The sequence below is a fragment of the Cherax quadricarinatus genome, chromosome 76 (genome assembly GCF_038502225.1).
Source record: "Cherax quadricarinatus isolate ZL_2023a chromosome 76, ASM3850222v1, whole genome shotgun sequence".
NCBI classification, from domain to species: Eukaryota; Metazoa; Arthropoda; class Malacostraca; order Decapoda; family Parastacidae; genus Cherax; species Cherax quadricarinatus.
Genome location: NC_091367.1, coordinates 1709166 through 1730401, shown reverse-complemented (window position 1 = coordinate 1730401; position 21236 = coordinate 1709166). Strand labels below are relative to the sequence as shown.

Below are 21236 nucleotides of genomic sequence, written 5' to 3'. Positions count from 1 at the left end.
AAGTTGAGTGTTAGAGAGAGAGAGAGAGAGAGAGAGAGAGAGAGAGAGAGAGAGAGAGAGAGAGAGAGACAGAGAGAGAGACAGAGAGAGAGACTGAGAGATGAAAGTAACGGCTCTTAGCTCGTAAATAAAGTTACGAACCCTAAGCCAACCTTGTAAAACTATGTATAAAACGAAATATGCCATTGACTAAGACAGCGCATAAAAGAAAGAACTGCTAAACATATCTAGGAACGTCATGTAACTGGAGGATGGAAGGTTATACAAATCACAAGACCTTTCCAGGGAGGATACCGTGTAATGTTATACAAATCACACAAGACCTCTGAAGTTAAGAACTTGTGAGACACGGGTAACAGGCTAAGTGAGAATAATAATGAGGAAGATGAGAAGATTTTAGAGAGTAACGGGACAGTACCATCGAATGTTCTCTCAAAAACATGAACATGGAATAGAGAACAAACTAAAAGAAATAGAAAATGAAAGAATTAGATAAACACCATTTTAAATATTTTCTAGACTTATAATCATTCTGAAATTATTCCATCTATATAAGTAAGGAGTATCATAACTGACTGATAATGTGACGTAGTGTAACCGAAAGTATAATACAAATGTACTGTTTCAGTGGTTCGAGGGGAAACTACTCAGTGTGGAGAGACAGAGTAGACAAGGTAGGCCCCGTGGCAATGTTAAAGAAATGACTCGCGAAATCGTGACATGATTGTAAACAAGCCACGGAACGGATGGGATTTGAACCCATGACTTGCCATGGGTTCTAACCCCACCCGTGCCGTGGTTAGTTAAACTATGAACTAAGAAAATTTACATACCCCAATATATAATTTTAATGATAAAAATGGAAAGTAAAAATGACTAGCTCGTAATATTTAATGGACACCACCCACTGTTTAATGATACCTGGGAGAGAGAGAAGAGAAGAGATAAGATAAATGAGGGATTACTTATTTTTTATTAGAACATCGACCCTTTCCCGACGGGGCAGTGTGAACCGAGAAAGAGGAAACACTTCCATCATCATTCGCTTCATCCCTGTCTTGCCAGAGGCGCGCTTGCACTACACTTAAAAAATTGCAGCGTATCTCCACTTGATATACTAAGGGATTTATTGACGAAAGTGACCACGAAGAGTTATCGTAAGTGGAGATTTTTAACTATAAAGTGGACAGCATAGAAAGTTGCCACAGCAGATAAATAGTTACATTCCTAAATATAATATAATTTAGATAATACATGTGAGACAACACAGCGTCAATATCTGACTTAGTATTTACTAAACACAGGAAGAAATTTCAACCTGAACTGTCTCAATCCACTTAGATTGTTCACTGTTGAATGTGGCTTAGGAAATGAAACACGTAAAGAGGAACGACTATGAGATACCCTAATGGGTTTAGCGCTTCTTTCAAAGGTCAGATTTGCATAATTTATATAAAGATTTTTTTTTTAATATATATGAAGATGGAATCGGGTTATTCCAGAAGAAGGAAATGAAAATAATGATGATTTAATAGACGGTGCTGGAGAGCAGTGAGGAAAAAATCAGAAAAAAAACATCCAGTTTAGGGAGCAATGAAGCATCTCAAGAGATTCCAGGAGGTCAGAAATAAATTCCTCCATATTTCTCCCTCCAATCTGATATTCAATCTTTCATCCCCCAACCCGGTTATCCTCAAACCTTACTTTTTCCTTTGTATTCCCCTTTTTAATTTTCTTCTTATAACACCCTACCAAATTCATCCACCAATTTTCGGGAATTTTCTCTTCAGAATCTCCCAAAAAAGTTAAATAGAAAAAGAGCAGCTGTGAAACCCCATTTTGTGGGGTGATTTTTATCTTAACCCCATGCCTTTGCCAAGACCCTATTTACTTTTTTTAAAACCCCCATCTATAAATATATTAAAAAAAACCTACATAAAAAAAGGGAAAAAAACAGAAAATTTCATTTGGGGGGAGGAAATGGGTTTTGTGGTCATGTTGGTTTGCGGGGGAGCAGAGCAACAGCCGGGGTTGATCAGGCTCTGATCCACCAGGAGGCCTGGTCCGGACGGGCCGGGGGCTTTGGGACCCCGAAACTCTCCCAGGAAAACCCAGGAAACTTTTCACAAGAAATAGGTTTTTTTAAATAAAAAGGGGGGATTTGAATCCAAAAATAGATAGCTGAAATGAGGATAATTAAACCCAAATGGGAAAGGGAAAAAAATAGGTCGGGATTCAAATTAAAAGGAAAGCAGGTTGGCTATCACCATTTTTTAAAAGATAGTGTGTGAAAAAAAATGTTTAAAAAAAATGGATGTAGATAAACGCTGATAAAAAAAAAGGGAGGGAAAGAAACGGAGAAAAGGGAAAAAAATGTCACATGAAGAACGTAATGGAAATTGTGAGAAATATTGGCTTACTATAAAATTGCTTCCAGATATATGAATGGGAATTGTTAAAGGTGTTTACAATATGTAAGGTAAACTTGGAGGCTGCAGCTCTGGGGTGTTTACACTTACACAACATGTGGACAAATTAGAGAAATGTCCAGAGAACACTTACAAAATGGTTTTCAAGTGTAAATTTGTAAACATTGTGTTTATTCCTGCAGTATGGTGGTACAATTTGCTGGTTACGATGTTTTACTCATGATGTTTCGTTAGCTAAGGTCCACATCACTTCATCAGCTGATTTGATGAATTCCCTGTAGGGCGAAACGTCTGTGTAGTAAAATAAGGTGAAAACTTGAGTTATAATGGCAGGTGCTCAAAAAAACACGGGCCGATAACAAGGGAGGAGGAGACTTGATAACGACGTATAAGGTTGTAAAAAGAGAGTAAAGAATAGATCAAAAAGTCACCATTATCAACAAGAGGTCACAGTTGTAAAGTGAGGGGAAAAGTGGAGCCGAGGGGACACGAGAATTTTATTCTATAGAATGACGGACCAGTGATATGCAACAAAATGGGTTTTGTAGACCGAAAATCCGATGAAAAATGTTGAAAATGGGACAATACGAAAATAGATTTGTTACTGTAGCTACGAATAGGTAGAAAAAAAAACGGACGAGCACATGCTCACACGAACGAGCACACGAGTGTGTGGACCTAGCGATCAACGAAGAGGTGGGGCCCGGGGGGGTGACTTGACTCCCCCAACCGCCAAAAAAAACGAATACGAAGAACGGATGAACCCCAAAACCCCGGGAGAAAGGGGAAGGGCCCCCGGGGCTTTTCGGCCGTTTTTCCCGTGTCGACCTTTTTACCGGTTAATCCCCCTTTTTGACCTTTTGGGTTGGGTATTTCCCCCGGGAAAATTTATGACTCCCCGGGAAATGCCGCGAAAAATTTAAAACGATGACTTGCGCCGTCGGCCTTTTCAGGATTAATTACTTTACTGGTAATTCCTTTTGTTAATGAGCAATTATTTACGCTGACGAGGATGAGGGACTCGTTGTTACTCCTGTGGGTGTTTGTTGTCAGAAATGATTATACACGCATAGTAGTTGTTTGGGCCGTGAATTGGGACACCTAGCTCTGTCCAAAAGAAAACTTTAAGCAAATTGTTTTCCCCTGACATTGCACACAGTTGTTTTTCCCGTGAATTTTAAAACACAGTTGTTTACCCGAAAATTGAAACAATAGTTGTTTTCCCGTGACATTTGTAAAGCATATTTTTGTTCCCTGACATTGTACACGCATAGTTTGCCCTGACATTGTAAACAGTTGTTTACCCGTGACATTGTTTCAACAGTTTTTGCCCCGTTTTTTTGGGAAGCGCATAGTTTGCCCGTGACATTGACACACATAGTTGTTTACCCGGACATTGGGAAAAAAAATTGTTTTTTGCCCGAATTGTACAATTTGTTTGCCCGTACATTGACACGCATAGTTGTTTTCCCGTGACATTGTACATAGTTGTTTTGCCCGGACATTGTTAACACAGTTGTTTGCCGTGACATTGTAATAATAAATTTTTTTGCCCGTGACATTGTACACGCATAGTTGTTTACACGTGACATTGTACAATTTGTTGTTTGCCCCAATTTTACACGCAAAGTAGTTGTTTGTCCGGCATTGCACACGCAAAAGTAGTTTGTCCGTGACATTGTACACGCATAGAGTTTGTCCGGGGACATTGACACGCATAGTAGTTGTTTGCCCGTGAGACAGTTTGGGAGTTGCTTCCCCTCATTGTACAAAAAGTAGTTGTTTGTCCTACTTTTACACGCAAAGTAGTGTTGTTTGTCCGTGACATTGAAAACACAAAGTAGTTTTTTGTCCGGGGACATTTACACGCATGGGAGTTTTCCCGTGACATTACACGCATAGAAAATTGTTTTCCCGGACAGTAAAACGCAAAGTAAAGGGTTTGTCCGTGACATTGGACACGGTTTGTAGTTTGCCCCTGACATTGTACAGGGAAGAGTTTTTGTCCGTAACATTGACAAACATAGGTTTTCCCGGAATTGTACACGCGTAGTTGTTTTTCCCGTGACATTGTACACGATAGCTGTTTGCCCAATTAGGACGCATGTTGTTTTCCCGTGAATTTTACACGCATAGGGTGGTTTTCCCCGTGACATTGTTTAAAGCATAGGGTTTTTTGCCCGTGACATTGTACATTTCAAAAAGGGGTTTTTCCAAAAATTGTACACATAGTTGTTTGCCCGGATATTGAAACGGAAATTGTTTTTTCCCTGACATTGGGGAATAGCTGTTTCCCGTTCCCTTTGCAAAACCATTGGGGGGTTTGCCCCTGACATTGGGACACGCATATTGTTTCCTTCGTGACATTGACACGCATAGTTGTTTGCCCACATTGTACACGCAAAGTAGGTTGTTTGGGCCGGGAAAATTGACACACATAGGGTTTTTTCCCCTCTTTATTAATTGGCCTGCAGTTGTTTGCCCGGCATTGAAACCATTTGGGTGTTTTTCCCGTGACATTGACACGCATAGTTTTTTGCCCCTACTTTTAAACGCAAAATTTTTTGCCCGTAAATTTTACACGCAAAGTAAAATTGTTTGTCCGTGAGATACCGTGAATGCCCCCCTTACACACCAAATTAAAAATACACTCCCTCTTTTCTTTTTCTTTCCCCCCTCCTTCCCTTCTTCCTCCTCCTTTCTTTCCTTTCCTTTTTCTTTTCCCGCCTTGTTTATTCTTTCTTCTTCTCGTCTTCCCCTCTCCTGGCGTCTCGTCTTTCCCCTTTATATTCATTTCCTGTCTTGTTAACTTCCCATTTCTCACCTCTCCCCTCATTCTCTGTTTCCTTTAAAATTACTTGATTTTATTTCCTTATGCTCTTTTGTTCATCTCATTCCTCCTCTTTATTCCTTATTTTCCTCCATTTTTTCATTTTCGTGTTTTTTTGTTTTATATTTACTTCTTTTCCTCATATATTTCCATCTTTTTATGTAGTGAACAGTTTTTTCCGTATTTCATCGTATGTATCGCAGTTATTCGTATTATATTTTCCGGTGAGCACTAAAATATTATGTGTCATACAGCGCCTGTGGAGTGAGATTTAATCCCTGAGTTTGACGCCAGAGTTTACAGAATGACGGAATACAGGGAAGAAATATAGACGTTTAAGTATTTTCTCTACAACAAATTTCGCAAACGTTCGAAATTTTGATCTTACAATTTATATCAGTCCACAGCAGCAGGACTCGAACCTGCACACACTGTAGCAGAGTACACAGTACTTTCCATACAGTGTGTGTGTACAGGTTCGAATCCTGTTGTGGACTGAGATATAATGTTTGTTAAACACTGAATATTTATATTTTTTTGCAACTTGCTTATCCTCTATAGCAGTTTTTCTGCTCTAATTATCTGGCAATAGACAACCTTTGTGAGTGAAGCCTTCTGACTCTGGCTGTGTCACAGGGTATACACACTGTCAGGTGTATAGTTTTTACCCTATGTATAATGAGAGTTTAGTTAATCCCTACTTTTAGGAATTAAGTATTCTTGACTGGTGTTGAATATGTGATATGTAGCCTTAGAGACCCTCCTATAATATCAATTGACTTCAAATCCTATCAACCAACCTGGTTGATCAGGAACTGAAATGCCAATTGACTTTAAATCCTATCAGCCAACTTGGCTGATCATGAACTTAAATTAATTTTTTTTTTTAAATATCCGGTTGACTGGCATTCATACAGGGATGCCCTGAAGTGATTTTAACTAGTTTTTGTTGTTGTTGCAGCTGAACACGGAGTGGGCACAGGTCGAGGTTGTCGACCTGATCAACGATGGCTCTGGCCTGGGCTTCGGCATCATCGGTGGCAAATCTACGGGAGTTGTGGTCAAGACTATCCTTCCTGGGGGCGTCGCTGACAGGGTTAGTACCTGGTCGACCATTACACCCTTACCTGTGTGACAGTACCTGGTGGACCTGTATCTTTACCAGCGTGACAGTACCTGGTGGACCTGTATTTTTACCAGCGTAACAGTACCTGGTAGACCTGTATCTTACCTGCGTGACAGTACCTGGTGGACCTGTATCTTTACCTGCGTAGCAGCACATAAGAACGTAAAGAAGGAACACTGCAACAGGCCTACTGGCCTATGCGAGGCAGGTCCAGTTCTCCCACCGACTTAAGACCTAGTGAGGTCAGACACGTCACTTAAGGGAGGAGCACAGCATACCTGGTGGACCTGTACACCCTTACCTGCGTGACAGTACCTGGTGGACCTGTACTCCCTTACCTGCATGACAGTACCTGGTGGACCTGTATCTTTACCTACGTGACATTGCCTGGTGGACCTGTATCTTTACCTGCGTGACATTACCTGGTGAACCTGTAACTTTACCTGCGTGACATTACCTGGTGGACCTGTATCCATACCTGCGTAACGGCTATTATCCTTTATTTCGTCTCTTATTTATCAATTTACCTTCTTCTCTTTAGATTTTAGTAAGGCTTTTGATAGAGTTCCGCACCATAGACTGTTAAAGAAAGTGGCAGCTCATGGCATTGGGGGAAAAGTGCTCTCGTGGATCGAGTCATGGCTCACTGACAGGAAGCAGAGAGTGTCCATAAATGGGGTTAAGTCCGAGTGGGGATCTGTAACAAGTGGCGTTCCACAGGGATCAGTCTTGGGCCCGTTGTTGTTTATAATATATATCAATGATCTTGATGAAGGAATTACTAGTGATATGAGCAAATTCGCCGATGACACAAAGATAGGTAGGATAATTGATTCAAACGTAGATGTTATGGAACTTCAGGAGGATTTAAACAAAGTCTATTCTTGGTCAGAAAAGTGGCAGATGCAGTTCAATGTAGATAAATGCAAGGTTCTGAAGCTTGGGAGTGCCCATAACCCTAGTACTTATAAGTTAAATGATGTAGAACTTAGCCATACAGATTGCGAAAAGGACTTGGGGGTTATGGTGAGCAGCAACCTTAAACCAAGACAGCAATGCCTAAGCGTACGTAATAAGGCAAATAGATTACTGGGATTTATATCAAGAAGTGTAAGCAACAGAAGTCCAGAGGTCATACTGCAGCTTTATACATCATTAGTAAGGCCTCACCTAGATTATGCAGCTCAGTTCTGGTCTCCATATTACAGAATGGACATAAATTCGTTAGAAAACATTCAGCGTAGGATGACTAAATTAATACATAGCATTAGAAATCTTCCTTGTGAAGAAAGATTGAAGACTCTTAAGTTACATTCACTTGTTAGACGAAGAATGAGAGGAGACCTGATCGAAGTGTATAAGTGGAAGATAGGTATTAATAAAGGGGATATTAATAAGGTCTTGAGGATGTCTCTCCAAGAGAGAACCCGCAGTAATGGATTTAAATTAGATAAGTTTAGATTTAGAAAGGACATAGGAAAGTATTGGTTTGGAAATAGGGTAGTTGATGAGTGGAACAGTCTACCTAGTTGGGTTATTGAGGCTGGGACTTTGGGTAGTTTCAAATTTAGGTTGGATAAGTACATGAGTGGGAGGGGTTGGATTTGAGTGGGACTTTCACATCAGAGCTTATTTCTTAGGTGGCATTGAAAATTGGGTTGGGCAAATGTTTTGTTAGTGGGATGAATTGTAAAGGACCTGCCTAGTATGGGCCAACAGGCCTCCTGCAGTGTGCCTCCTTTCTTATGTTCTTATTCTTTCTCTTCCACTTGTTTTTCCGCTGTCTTCTTTGTCCTCTTTACATCTTTCTCTTACATTCTGTTCCTTCTTACATGCAGCGGTGAAGGTCGTGTTGAATAATGATGAAAGAAGAGAGAAAGAGAGAGAGAAAGGGTGGAGAGAAAGGAGAGAGAAGGGGGAGAGAAAAGAGAGAAGGGGGAGAGAAAAGAGAGATAAGGGGGAGAGAAAAAAGAGAATATGGGAGAGAAAAAAAAGAAAGAGGAGAGAGGAAAGAGAGAGAGAGAGAAATAATGGGTCTATCATCGGTGTTTATTAAGGTTATCTGATGTAATATTAATCTCTGCCTCCTGAGTGATGACTTTTGTTTCTTCTTTTATTACCATTACTCTCGACTATTTTTATAAATATCTGTGATTTATTGTCTCTTGTTTTATCGACACTTGTTTCTTATTCCCCTATTCTTAACGATTATATATTTTTTATTTCACAAGGTGTTTTTGATGATAATTAATAATAATATATGCTTGGGTCACTGCTCTGAGAAATGCATTCCGGTATCCCTATAACCTAGTCCCCTCTACCTCAGTCCATGCTAAAGGAATGGTTCAGAGTGCGGCATAAGAGGCTTCACATATGTGATGGTTTACAAAACCGACAAACTGAAGAATGAAGCAATTATGCAACATTTGGGAATCTTATCGAGGAAACATGTTTCGCCAGCCAGTGGCGTCTTCAGTCCAGTGCAGTGGAAAGTGAGGAGAATGAGGTAATCAGTCCCTCAGACTGGAGTCGACTCAGGCTGAGGGACTGATACCTTATTATGTTCCTCATCTTCCATCGTTCTTCTCTGTATTGGACTGAAGAAGCCACTGACTGGCGAAACGATTCCTCAGTAAAGATTCTCAAATTTTGCACACGTGTCTCATTCCTCAGGGTACATTATTGAAGCAGTTCAGAGGAGGCTTTCTCAAGTTATCCCAGAGAGACCAAAATTCGGAAGCGGCTATGTAAAATAGACCAGCAGGCGCCTGTACTTTTCAATAGTTGCATGAACCTTTCCCTCCCTACATTTCACTGTTACTGAAAATTTAAAACCGGTCCCGGAGAACAATATGATGTTCAGTGAAGACAAATTCCAACGACTCCCTTGTGGAAAACTGGAGGAAATAATAACTAGAACCCCGAGTCTACTACAAACTCTAATCACACAATAAAGCGGAAAAATAAAGTAATGTGAAGGACCTGGGAGTGGTAATGTCTGAGGATTTCACCTTCAAGGATCACAACAGTTCTACTATCACATCTGCGAGGAAAATGAGAACATTCAAGACAAGAGATGCTAAGCCAATGATGATCCTTTTTAAATCACTTGTCCTCTCTAGGCTGGAATACTGCTGTACATTAACATTCCCATTCAAGGCAGGTGAAACTGCAAATCTAGAGAATGTACCGAGAACCTTTACTGCACGTATAAGTTCCATCAGACACCTTAACTACTGGGAACACCTGGAAGCACTTGACTTATACTCACTGGAGCGCAGGCGAGAGAGCTGTATCATAATCTACACTTGGAAAATTTTAGAAGGACTGGTCTCTAATCTGCACACAGAAATGACTCCCTACTAAAGCAAAATACTGGGCAGGCGATGCAACATACCCTCAGTGAAAAGTAGGGGCGCCATTAGTACACTAAGAGAAAACACAAAAGTGTCCGAGGTCCAAGACTGCTCAACAACCTCCTACCAGCCATAAGAGGAATTACCAGTAGACCCCTAAAGTCAATGTCGGATCAGCTGGGCTGTGGTTCGTACGTTGGACTATGTACGGCCAGCAGTAATAGCCTAGTTGGTCAGGCCCTGTTCTATCGAGAGACCTGGTCGAGGACCGGACGGCGGGGGCGTTGATCCCCCGGAATACCCTCCAAATAGGTAAGTAGGTGCCCTCAACTTATAAACAAAAATATTGCAGGATGAAAAAAAAATCAGTGATGTTACATCTATTTCAGTTTGTGCAGTAAAAAATTGAGGAAATTTTGAGCAATTGATTATTATATGTACATAATATGTTGACGTTTCTGTGGCGTGTTCAAGATAGTTTGGTAGTGTAGGAAAAAAAAAGTGTGTTGATGCAATACACAGCTAACCCGCATATAGAAACTTTTGACGACGTTTCGGTCCGACGTGGACCATTAACTAGTCTCACTAACACATGAAGGTGTTAGTGTGTGACAGTTGAATGGTCTAAGTCGGACCGAAACGTTGTCAAAAGTTTCTTTCTCCTGTGTACTGGTTATTTGTGTAGATATTGGTAATGCTGAGAGAGAGAGAGAGAGAGTCCCTGCGCTCCATATACTAGAACATTACTGCACATTAGCAGTCCGTTTCAAGGCGGTGAGGGGCTCTCGATTTAGGGAATTGGATCTGTTCTCCAGTTTCCTGAATTGGGCCTGAATGCCTTCCATCCATCCCCCCCCCCCCCTACAAACACACACACAGGCGCTGTATAATCTCTACGGGTTTAGCGCCTCCCAAGATAAATTAAAGGCGGGCAAAGTCGCAGATGTGGAATATGGAGCTGTACTTCCTGGAACGTAGGCAATAAAGATGCATCATAATTCTGGAGGAATTACTAGTCCCAAATCAGCACATCGAAATCACTCCTCACGAGAGCAGGAGACACGGCAGACGGTGCAAAAAAAAAGTAAGCAGAATAACTAAAAGATAATATATAAGGGGAATTACCGACAGGTCTCCAGCTGTCTTCAAGTCTAAGTTTCCCAAGTTGACGCCTGATCAGCTGGGTCTGCGTTGAACTGCATGCTGCTAGTACCAACAGCCTGGTTGACCAGGACGTGAACCAAGCTGCAGGATGCCTAGTTTTATGTCGGGCCGCCAGGAGTGCACCTACTGCCAAGAATGCGCCAGCTGCCAAAAAGTGCACCAACTGTCGAGTGCACCAGCTGCCAAGGTGTCCCAACTCCCAAAGTGTGCACCAGAAGTGCACCAGCTGCCAAAGAGTCCACCAGCCACCCGCCAGAGAGTCCACCAGCTGCCAAAGAGTCCATCAGCTGCCACATAGTGAACCAGCTGAGTCATAAAACAGCAAGATAGCCGGTTACAAATATACATAAATTATAGCGACCAAAAGCCCTGGTTGACAATAAATTCAAAATGGCGAGGCGATAGATCACCCGCGTCACGTGTGCAAGAACACAAGTGCGTGGCGAAGGAGAGAACAAGCAGAGGCTGATAAAGCAGGAGGCAGAGGAACAGTTGTACTCCCAGGAAGCCCTTGATGCTGGTGAAGGGCTCTTGATGCAGGGAATTGAAGTGACCAAAAGCTCCAGCTATGGATCATCGTATGACTAACACCCGCGTCAGGAAATGCTTGTACTGTTTCCTGACAAACATACCTACCTACCATCTTTTGTGTTGGTGTGACTTCGTAAATGGTCCAAGTCGGACCCAAACGTCGTCGTAAGCTTCTCTCTCCTATGTGCTGTCTACGTGTGATGTTATCCTATTTTTTTCCCTCTCCTTCTGCAGGATCTACTCCACGGCCAGCTTTTTTCTGCTGCTCTTTGTGAGCCTTGTTTTATCATTTGGTGATCCAGCTTTTCATGGGCGCATTTCGTACTTCACCACTTGAAAACCTCTTGTGTTGAGTCTGGTGACCTTTTTCCTCTAGATGTCCGCCTTGAGAAACTCGGCTTGTGCTACCTCCTTCAGGTTCGTTGATCTTCTGGCAGCCTGGCTTCTGCTGATGTCTTTGCGGAGGGGTGAATGGGGTGAGGGAGGCCCTTACTCGTTGTGCAAGGCTTCCTGTGCCATTTGGCATTCAGATGCGGACCCCTTTCTTGGGCTGTGGCCTCAATGTGTCTGCAGTCTGAGAAGTTGGCTTCTCTCTCTGTCCTCCTTGGATGGTGCCTGAGGTGCGTCGTTGTTGGCAGTGGATGGGGACCTCTAACTACCGAGCTCCGGGAACAACCTTGGTTAATATTTTGGAGCATGATTTGGCACATTCTTCAAGGATAAAAATCTTCACTGACGAGTCAACGAACGAGTGTAATGTTGGCCTACTATAATTGCCGGTCAGGACTCTTATTGTATAAACCTTGGTAAAAGATACCGACAGATTGGTTTAGAAAGACACGTAAGCAAATACTAGAACATATTTATTAGAAAACGTTTCGGTCCTGGGACCTTGATCACTTTAAATATGTCCTAGTGTTTGCTTACGTTTCTTTCTAAACCAGGACTCTTATTGTGCGTAGTTAGAAAGAGTTCACTGTAGAGCTCCATACATCCTCCCTTCTCTTACCCTGATAGCTAGCTTAGTTGGTTTTCGGTTCACTGTGTACTCGGATTCCCAATGTGCTCAGTCTATAATCTGGCCCACCATGCATCTACCATATGGTCCAAAAGATCAAGGAGTGGTTGGCAGGTATCCACAGTTAGCAAAAGGATTTGAAGTGTTTTTGGTGCCTGGGCCATGTTGGTGTCCTAGTAAATGAACAGGCGGATATTGAAACAAAGGCTGCTGTAGTGAACCCACTCTGTAGTAGATATGCTGCCACATCCACAGATCTGTCCTTGGGAACTGGGAGAGAGAGTGGGCACTGCAGACTAGACGCAAGGTGTACAGGGCTGAGTACCATGTGCATGTTTGGCCCTCCTCTTTTAACAGGAATTATCACCTTGAGATCAGTCTCTGTCGACTAAGTATTAGGCACACGCATCTCTCCCATAACCACCTGTTTGCAGGTGCTCCTCCACCCTTTTCCCCTTGTGTAGCTGTGACGCGTAGCCACATGTATAATATATATCGACCAACCGGTCGTAAGTCAAAATGGATGCAAGTTTAACCTTATGCTTTTAGTACTGTATTTTATACTGTCAGGTTTAGGAGAAACACTGTGTACAAAACAAACAGTTGTTTATTTGCATACAAAACATTCATATGCATGAAAATATACGAAAACATTCGTATGCATGAACAGAAAAGTACAAAATAACTTAAGATAAGCTGTAAACAGTATGGTCGTAAGTACGAGTGGTCGTATGTCGAGCAGAGCGTAAGTCGGACGGTAGGTGTGTGTGTGTGTGTGTGTGTATATATATATACATACAAAATGTCGTGCCGAATATGTAAAACTGGTCAATTAGCAAGAACCCATTTAAAATTAAGTCCTTTCTGAAATTTTCTCTTATACGTTTAAAGATATATTTTTTCATTAATGTTAATATAAAAAATTTTAATTTTCCGCCAGAAGAAACTTAGAAAACATACCTAACCTTCTTATAACAAGAGCAATTTATTTTAGCCTAACCCAACTAAATATATTTTAAATACGTTTACAATAATTTAGTACTAAAACACAATCAAATATATTTTTTTTACGTAGGTTCAGAACGATTTTGGCGAAATTATTGCATACAAAAATTTTCACTTGTCCTATATGGCAAGATGAGCGTTTCCATTTAAGGCAAGATCGCAGGTTCTGCCTATTCGGCACTATATATATATATATATATATATATATATATATATATATATATATATATATATATATATATATATATATATATATATATATATATATATATACATACATACATACATACATAATATGGATGTGAGTGCTGAGTGACTTAGTTGTCAAAGTGATGAGAAAATGACCACAATCTCTCTCTCTCTCTCTCTCTCGCCAAATATATAAAATTAAAAGGTTTGTCTCGTCAACCTTAATGGAAATTGTGACGTGTGCGTGTCTCAAAACCCGCACGAGCACCACAGACCACCAGATAGATATACAAGACTATTTTATTGTAACCAAGGTTGTGATGGCTGTATGTATACGGGCCGCTAGCACCAACAGCCTGCTAGGAAGGCACAGTGCCAGCAATAAATGGCCTATACAAAGGCACTTAGGGCAGAGGAAGCTTTATCCGTAAGACAGTCGTTTCGCCCAGAGCTTGAGCGAAACCTGGAGACTACCACCCTCTCTATGGGGGTGAAAGGTGATTGTGTTCATTTCTTAGGCGCTGATAACCCCTATGGATTTAGCGCTTTCCATGAATATAATAATGGTAATTACAGAAAATAAGAAATAAACATTGATCAATATTCTTGTTTACAGAGAGTCGTAAAAATGTTACATCGAGTCACAGCTCCTGGCTCTGATTCTTAATCACTATCGACCGGCTTCTCTGACCGATGACCTCCAAAGCCGGATCATACGTAGACTTGAAACTGTGTTTGGTGTTCCCCTCCACCACTTACCTAGTGAAACAACGATTTATCCCATGTTAGGAAACGTGGAACAAGTGTTGAAATGTTAGGACACGTGGAACAGTTGCTGAAACAGGACACGTGGAACAATAATTGCTGAAACATTAGGACACGTGGTACAATAATTGAATAATTGCTATAATTAGTATGTGGAAAACCTTCAATATAATTTACCAATTTTTCATCACTGAAGGAATTATAGGGCATCAAGATGGAGGCGAGGGAGGGTAGATGGAGGCGAGGGAAGGTAGATGGAGGCGAGGGAGGGTAGATGGAGGCGAGGGAGGGTAGATGGAGGCGAGGGAGGGTAGATGGAGGCGAGGGAGGGTAGATGGAGGAGGAGGATGAAGTGCTGAGGAAGAAGAGGTGGAGAAAGAGGAAGAGGAGGATGGAACTTCATTTTGAATTTTATTCTATCAACAATATTGTAAACATTCACAATATTGTGAATTTTATTCACTATTTTTTACGGTTATTCACAATATTATTAATTTTAATTACAATACATGTATTTATTTTACTCACAATATTATTCATTTTATTTACACTATTATTAATTTTAGTCACAATATTGTAAATTGTGTTCACAGTTTGTTACTTTTATTCACAATGTTGTGACTTTTATTCTAAGGAATCCTTTTCTTCTGTGGATTACAGGACGCGAGGCTTCAGTCTGGCGATCACATCCTTCAGATCGGAGAAGTGAATCTTCGCGGGATGGGTAGTGACCAGGTGGCCGTCGTGCTTCGCCAGAGTGGCTCACACGTCAGACTAGTCGTGGCTAGACCCATAGAACCAACCTCCCCGGACTTTCAGGTCAGACAGGTGAGTTGGCTCCTCCTAGGATGTAAAAGGTCAGAGAGGCGAGTATATTCCACCTGCTTGGTTGTACAAAGTCAGCCAGTATATTCCACCTGCTTGGTTGTACAAGGTCAGCCAGTATATTCCACCTGCTTGGTTGTACAAGGTCAGCCAGTATATTCCACCTGCTTGGTTGTACAAGGCCAGCCAGTATATTCCACCTGCTTGGTTGTACAAGGTCAGCCAGTATATTCCACCTGCTTGGTTGTACAAGGTCAGCCAGTATATTCCACCTGCTTGGTTGTACAAGGCCAGCCAGTATATTCCACCTGCTTGGTTGTACAAGGTCAGCCAGTATATTCCACCTGCTTGGTTGTACAAGGTCAGCCAGTATATTCCACCTGCTTGGTTGTACAAGGTCAGCCAGTATATTCCACCTGCTTGGTTGTACAAGGTCAGCCAGTATATTCCACCTGCTTGGTTGTACAAGGCCAGCCAGTATATTCCACCTGCTTGGTTGTACAAGGCCAGCCAGTATATTCCACCTGCTTGGTTGTACAAGGTCAGCCAGTATATTCCACCTGCTTGGTTGTACAAGGTCAGCCAGTATATTCCATCTGCTTGGTTGTACAAGGCCAGCCAGTATATTCCACCTGCTTGGTTGTACAAGGCCAGCCAGTATATTCCACCTGCTTGGTTGTACAAGGTCAGCCAGTATATTCCACCTGCTTGGTTGTACAAGGTCAGCCAGTATATTCCACCTGCTTGGATATACAAGGTTTTGATAAAGACCTGCCTTGTATGGGCCAGTATACCTTCTGTTCTTATGTTCTCTTTCCTCTAGTGATTGGAACACTTAACAACAGTGTTCCGTTCTTTGTTTTCCAGTGAATGGAACACTAAACAGTATTCCATTCACAATATTGTGAATGGAACACAGAAACGAATATCATACGTGTGTTATACAAGAACCAGAGTCTCATACACATTCATTACACCTCAGTGAACACAAAACAAAAAATTCGCATAACCTGAAACAAAATCAAACTTGCATAATTTATTATAATGAACACAGTAATTACAAAAAAAATGCAAATCAAAATTTTCGCACTTTATAATCCACAGAATTTTTTTTATCATCTTGACAATTTTGATTTCGATTGGAAATTCAAACTATTTTTCCCCATTATGAAAAAAAAAATCTAATGATGTGTTGAAAGTAAGAGAGATAATTGGTATTAAAACGAAAAGGGAAAGATATGTGATGATATATGCATGGCAGTCATGGTAGCAGGAAGTCATGGTCAGGAGAGAGAGTGCGAGAGAGAGAGAGAGAGAGAGTAGTCACGAGATGAAAGAAATTCGTGTGCCCTCCTAAGTGAATTACTCCACAAGTTTGAGACCTGGTTCATACCAGAGACCTGGTATGAACCCTTCTATGCGAGTACAGGAAAAAGTTCAAAGCCATTTACATTTACCCTAAAATACACATTAATACACCGAATACTAATTCCTCTTCTCACGTGTATGCTGGCATACACCAGCTGTCAGAAACATTGTCGGAATAGATGTTGATGAGTCTGGGGGGGTCATCGCCCCCTGCGACCTGACTCCTTAATATCTGGCTGAATAAATCAACCCACACGGGTTTAGTGATTGTTTTTCTATCTAATAATAATTGCATTTTGTCTTACAAATGTTTCTACCTTTTGTTTACATTTTACTTGACTATGTTTTTTTTACTTATCAGTCCAAGTTAAATCATATTCTTTATATTCATAAGTTATCATTATAAATTAGTACTTTAATTATCACTATACACATTATCACTGTATTTAGGAAGCTTGGTCTGAGACCGGGACGAGGGGGCGATGATTACTGCCACCTTTAACATGTTTTCCTGCATGTAAGGCGCACGAGTATTAAGACAATGTGTCCAAGAAGTTGTAACGTAACGTTAGTGTAGCCCAAAGTCTACCCTTGACCCTGACCTTGAGCATATAAGGCGCAAGATGATTTTTCAAGACAGGGGGGGGCGACGCGCCTTATATGCCAGAAAATAGGATATGTTGTTTTCTTTAACACTGTATGACCCTAGCTGATTTAGCGGTTTCCCGTGAATGTAATAATGTTGCCCAGTGGTCACTGAACGGAGGGTTTTAAGTCAAGACAAGCCAGGTTACATTAAGTAAGGTTTGTCAGGAAGCAGGACAAGTGTTTCCTGACGCGAGTCTTAGTCACATGATGACCCTCAGCTGGAGTTTTTGGTCATCTGACCGAGGCCTTCCACTGACTTACCACTCCACCTCTTTAAAAATTAGGGTTATGATTATAACCATTCAGTAGATAAAACAAGCCAGACCTGCGGTTTTGCAAATGTTTTGTTGTTGATTATTTCAGGTGGGCCGGTCAGCACCCATCGTGGAGACTCGAGTGCTCAATGATCCCGAAGAACTGGAGCGCCGGCTCAGCCAGCTACACAACGGCTTCCCTCCTGTTGCTTCCTCCTCCTCCGCCATCGTCGTCGTTCCCACCGCTGCCGCCGCCGCTGTTGTGGCCACCAACGGCCACCTGCCACCCTTTACCAACGGCGAAGCTGACCTTCTACCCAGGGTGAGTACCCGTTGACAGTTTATTGTTCAGGTGTGCCCTTGGTACATTTACACGTGTTGAAGACTGTTAAAGGGTGAGTATTGGTTGCTTTTCTCGTTAATGTTTACTGTTGTTTTTTTCTGTTTGGGTGTGTCGTGTCTGTACACTAACACGTACTTGAAAAACGTTATTGTACACATACGGAGCACACACACACACACACACACACACACACACACACACACACACATATATATATATATATATATATATATATATATATATATATATATATATATATATATATATATATATATATATATATATATATATATATATATAGGGAGGTGCCACCTCTAGAACTGTCATGGGGACCCTCATATATATATATATATATATATATATATATATATATATATATATATATATATATATATATACATATATTTTTTTTTTCAACAAGTCGGCCGTCTTCTCCCACCGAGGCAGGGTGACCCAGAAAGAAAATCCCCAAAAAGAAAATACTTTCATCATCATTCAACACTTTCACCTCACTCACACATAATCACTGTTTTTGCAGAGGTGCTCAGAACACAACAGTTTAGAAGCATATACATATAAAGATACACAACATATCATTCCAAACTGCTAATACCCCGAAACCCCTCCTTTAGAGTGCAGGCATTGTACTTCCCATTTCCAGGACTCAAGTCCGGCTATATAAACATAACCGGTTTTCCTGAATCCCTTCACTGAATATTACCCTGCTCACACTCCAACAGATCGCCAGGTCCCAAATACCATTCGTCTCCATTCACTCCTATCGAACACACTCATGCACGCCTGCTGAAAGTCCAAGCCCCTCGCCCACAAAACCTCCCTTATCCCTTCCAACCTTTTCGAGGACGACCCCTACCCCGCCTTCCTTCTTCAGATTTAAATGCTCTCCATGTCATTCTACTTTAATCCATTCTCTCTAAATGACCAAACCACCTCAACAACCCCTCTTCAGCCCTCTGACTAATACTTTTATTAACTCCACACCTTTTCCTAATTTCCACACTCCTCCATATATGTATATATATATATATATATATATATATATATATATATATATATATATATATATATATATATATATATATATATATATAATATATATATATATTAACACGTCGGCCGTTTCCCACAGAGGCAGGGTGACCCAAAAAGAAAGAAAAACTTGATCATCATTCAACACTTTTTACCATCAGATACAACAGTTTAGACGTCCCTCCAAACCACTAATATCCCAAACCCCTCCTTTATATTATATATTATTTAACCCATAAAAACAAATACGAAAATTAAGGGAGCTGTATTTCGATATCCACCTGAGTTCTTATTCAGAAGAAACGTAAAGGAGGAAAGTAGCATTGTTTATGTAGGAAGACCTTATGGTTGTTACGTGTGTAAGTGTCATGTAGTGTTGAGCGTTTGGCATCAGATCATCTGAATAAAAGATCGGCCTTGAGGTGAGGTGTCAGTGTAACTACCTTGATGTCTACAACTGAGGTATCATCTAATTATGGTTTTGTGGTGGTGAATGTCAGCTCTGCCTCACCATAGCAGATCTGTGTTGTTGGTGTATATATTATTTGATACCTGGGACAAAGTTCCTGGAGAGCGAAACTTGGCTACAATAACATGTCGGTAATTCTACCAATATTATTATAACTTGAGGTTTGGGTTCGAGAGGAACCTGCCTAGTATGGACCAGTAGGTCTGCTCCAGTGTTCTTCCTTTCTTATGTTGCGTGCTGGTATGTGTTGTTAGAAGGAGAATTTGGAAATCACATCTGGTCTCTGTTCACCTAATTGATTATAGTATCTTCTAACGCTTTCTCAGTAATTTTGAATGAAAAACTACACACTATTTTGTTGATATGGATGCCCAATTATAGTTGACCTATATTGAGTTTCTTGTAAATATTTTTGGGCGAACTGTATTTTGAATTTGATGGTGTTGGGGAGAAGTTTTTCGATAGTTTTTGTTTGGGAGACAAAAATCCATTCGGATGAACCACTCAGGGTACCCAAGTTTGAGAAATTGTGAAGTGATTGGTTTCTTTGTTCGATGCTGGAGATTCTGAAGGGTCTTAGTGCCCTGAGGAAAGGTTAGAAGTAGTTCTTACCTTGACCTGTGTGGTGTGCTGGCTGTAGGAAAAGAGTACGTAAACGATGGTTGGTTTAGATTTTCTGTAAACTGTAAACACTTTTTGCTTATTCTTGGTTATCAGTGTTCAGATATGGCATTTGGTTGTTTCTCATTTAGGTTTGTTGGATGAGAAACTGCCTTTATCAGTAGCAAATTGAAAGTTAAGACACATGTGCAACATCTGGATATCTTTATTGTAGACGTTTCGCCATCCAGTGGCTTTATCAATACAGATTCTAGGACATAATAGGAAGACAGTAGAACTATATACAAAAGATGAGGTAATCAGTCCCTCGGCCTTGGAGTTAGTGTTCACAGCATCGTGGTGGAGAATCTGGAGCAAAGGCAAGAAGACTGGCGGTTATATAGGCGTCAGTGGATAGGGACGTGCAGCAGACGAGGGCAGTCACTGGTAGGCGGGATTCCCCAGTGGAAGTAGGTCCTTCCCAAAGAGATGGGTTAGTTGCAGCAGCCGTGAAGAAGGTCTTGTAGATGTCCTCTGAACCAAGATTCCATGATGTTGCAGTGTCTGACAAGTTGTGCAAGAAAGGTATAAAATACCGACAGTATGAAAGTTAAGACACATGTGCAACATCTGGATATCTTTCATATTGTCGGTATTTTATACCTTTCTTGCACAACTTGTCAGACACTGCAACATCATGGAATCTTGGTTCAGAGGACATCTAAAGACCTTCTTCACGGCTGCTGCAACTAACCCATCTCTTTGGGAAGGACCTACTTCCACTGGGGAATCCCGCCTACCAGTGACTATGCCCTCGTCTGCTGCCCGTCCCTATCCACTGACGCCTATATAACCGCCAGTCTTCTTGCCTTTGCTCCAGATTCTCCTCCACCACGATGCTGTGAACACCAACTCCAAGGCCGAGGGACTGATTACCTCATCTTTTGTATATATTTCTACTGTCTTCTTATTATGTCCTAGAATCTGTATTGATAAAGCCACTGGATGGCGAAACGTCTACAATAAAGATATCCAGATGTTGCACATGTGTCTTAACTTTCATATTGTCGGTATTTTATACCTTTCTTGCACAGTAGCAAATTCTGAAGGAACAGTAGCAGGTGGTGAATGAACCGGGACAGTAGTAGGTGGTGAAGGAAGAGTAGCAGGTGAAGAATCAGGGACAATAGCAGGTGAAGAAAATTATATCAGCAGATAGAGGAGCAGGGACAGCAGCAGGTGGAGAAGGAACAGAGACATCAGCAG

The 21236-nt window shown here is 41.2% G+C and overlaps 1 protein-coding gene across 1 annotated transcript in view; it reads left to right on the top strand.

The window, feature by feature from the left end:
- Positions 1-21236, top strand: part of LOC128703604 (multiple PDZ domain protein) — a 623082-nt gene that overhangs the window by 26410 nt on the left and 575436 nt on the right. Inside the window, exons 3-5 of the mRNA XM_070101112.1 lie at positions 6221-6355; positions 15074-15241; positions 17618-17830. Coding sequence (XP_069957213.1) covers positions 6221-6355; positions 15074-15241; positions 17618-17830 — 516 coding nt within the window. The remainder of the gene's footprint in view (positions 1-6220; positions 6356-15073; positions 15242-17617; positions 17831-21236) is intronic.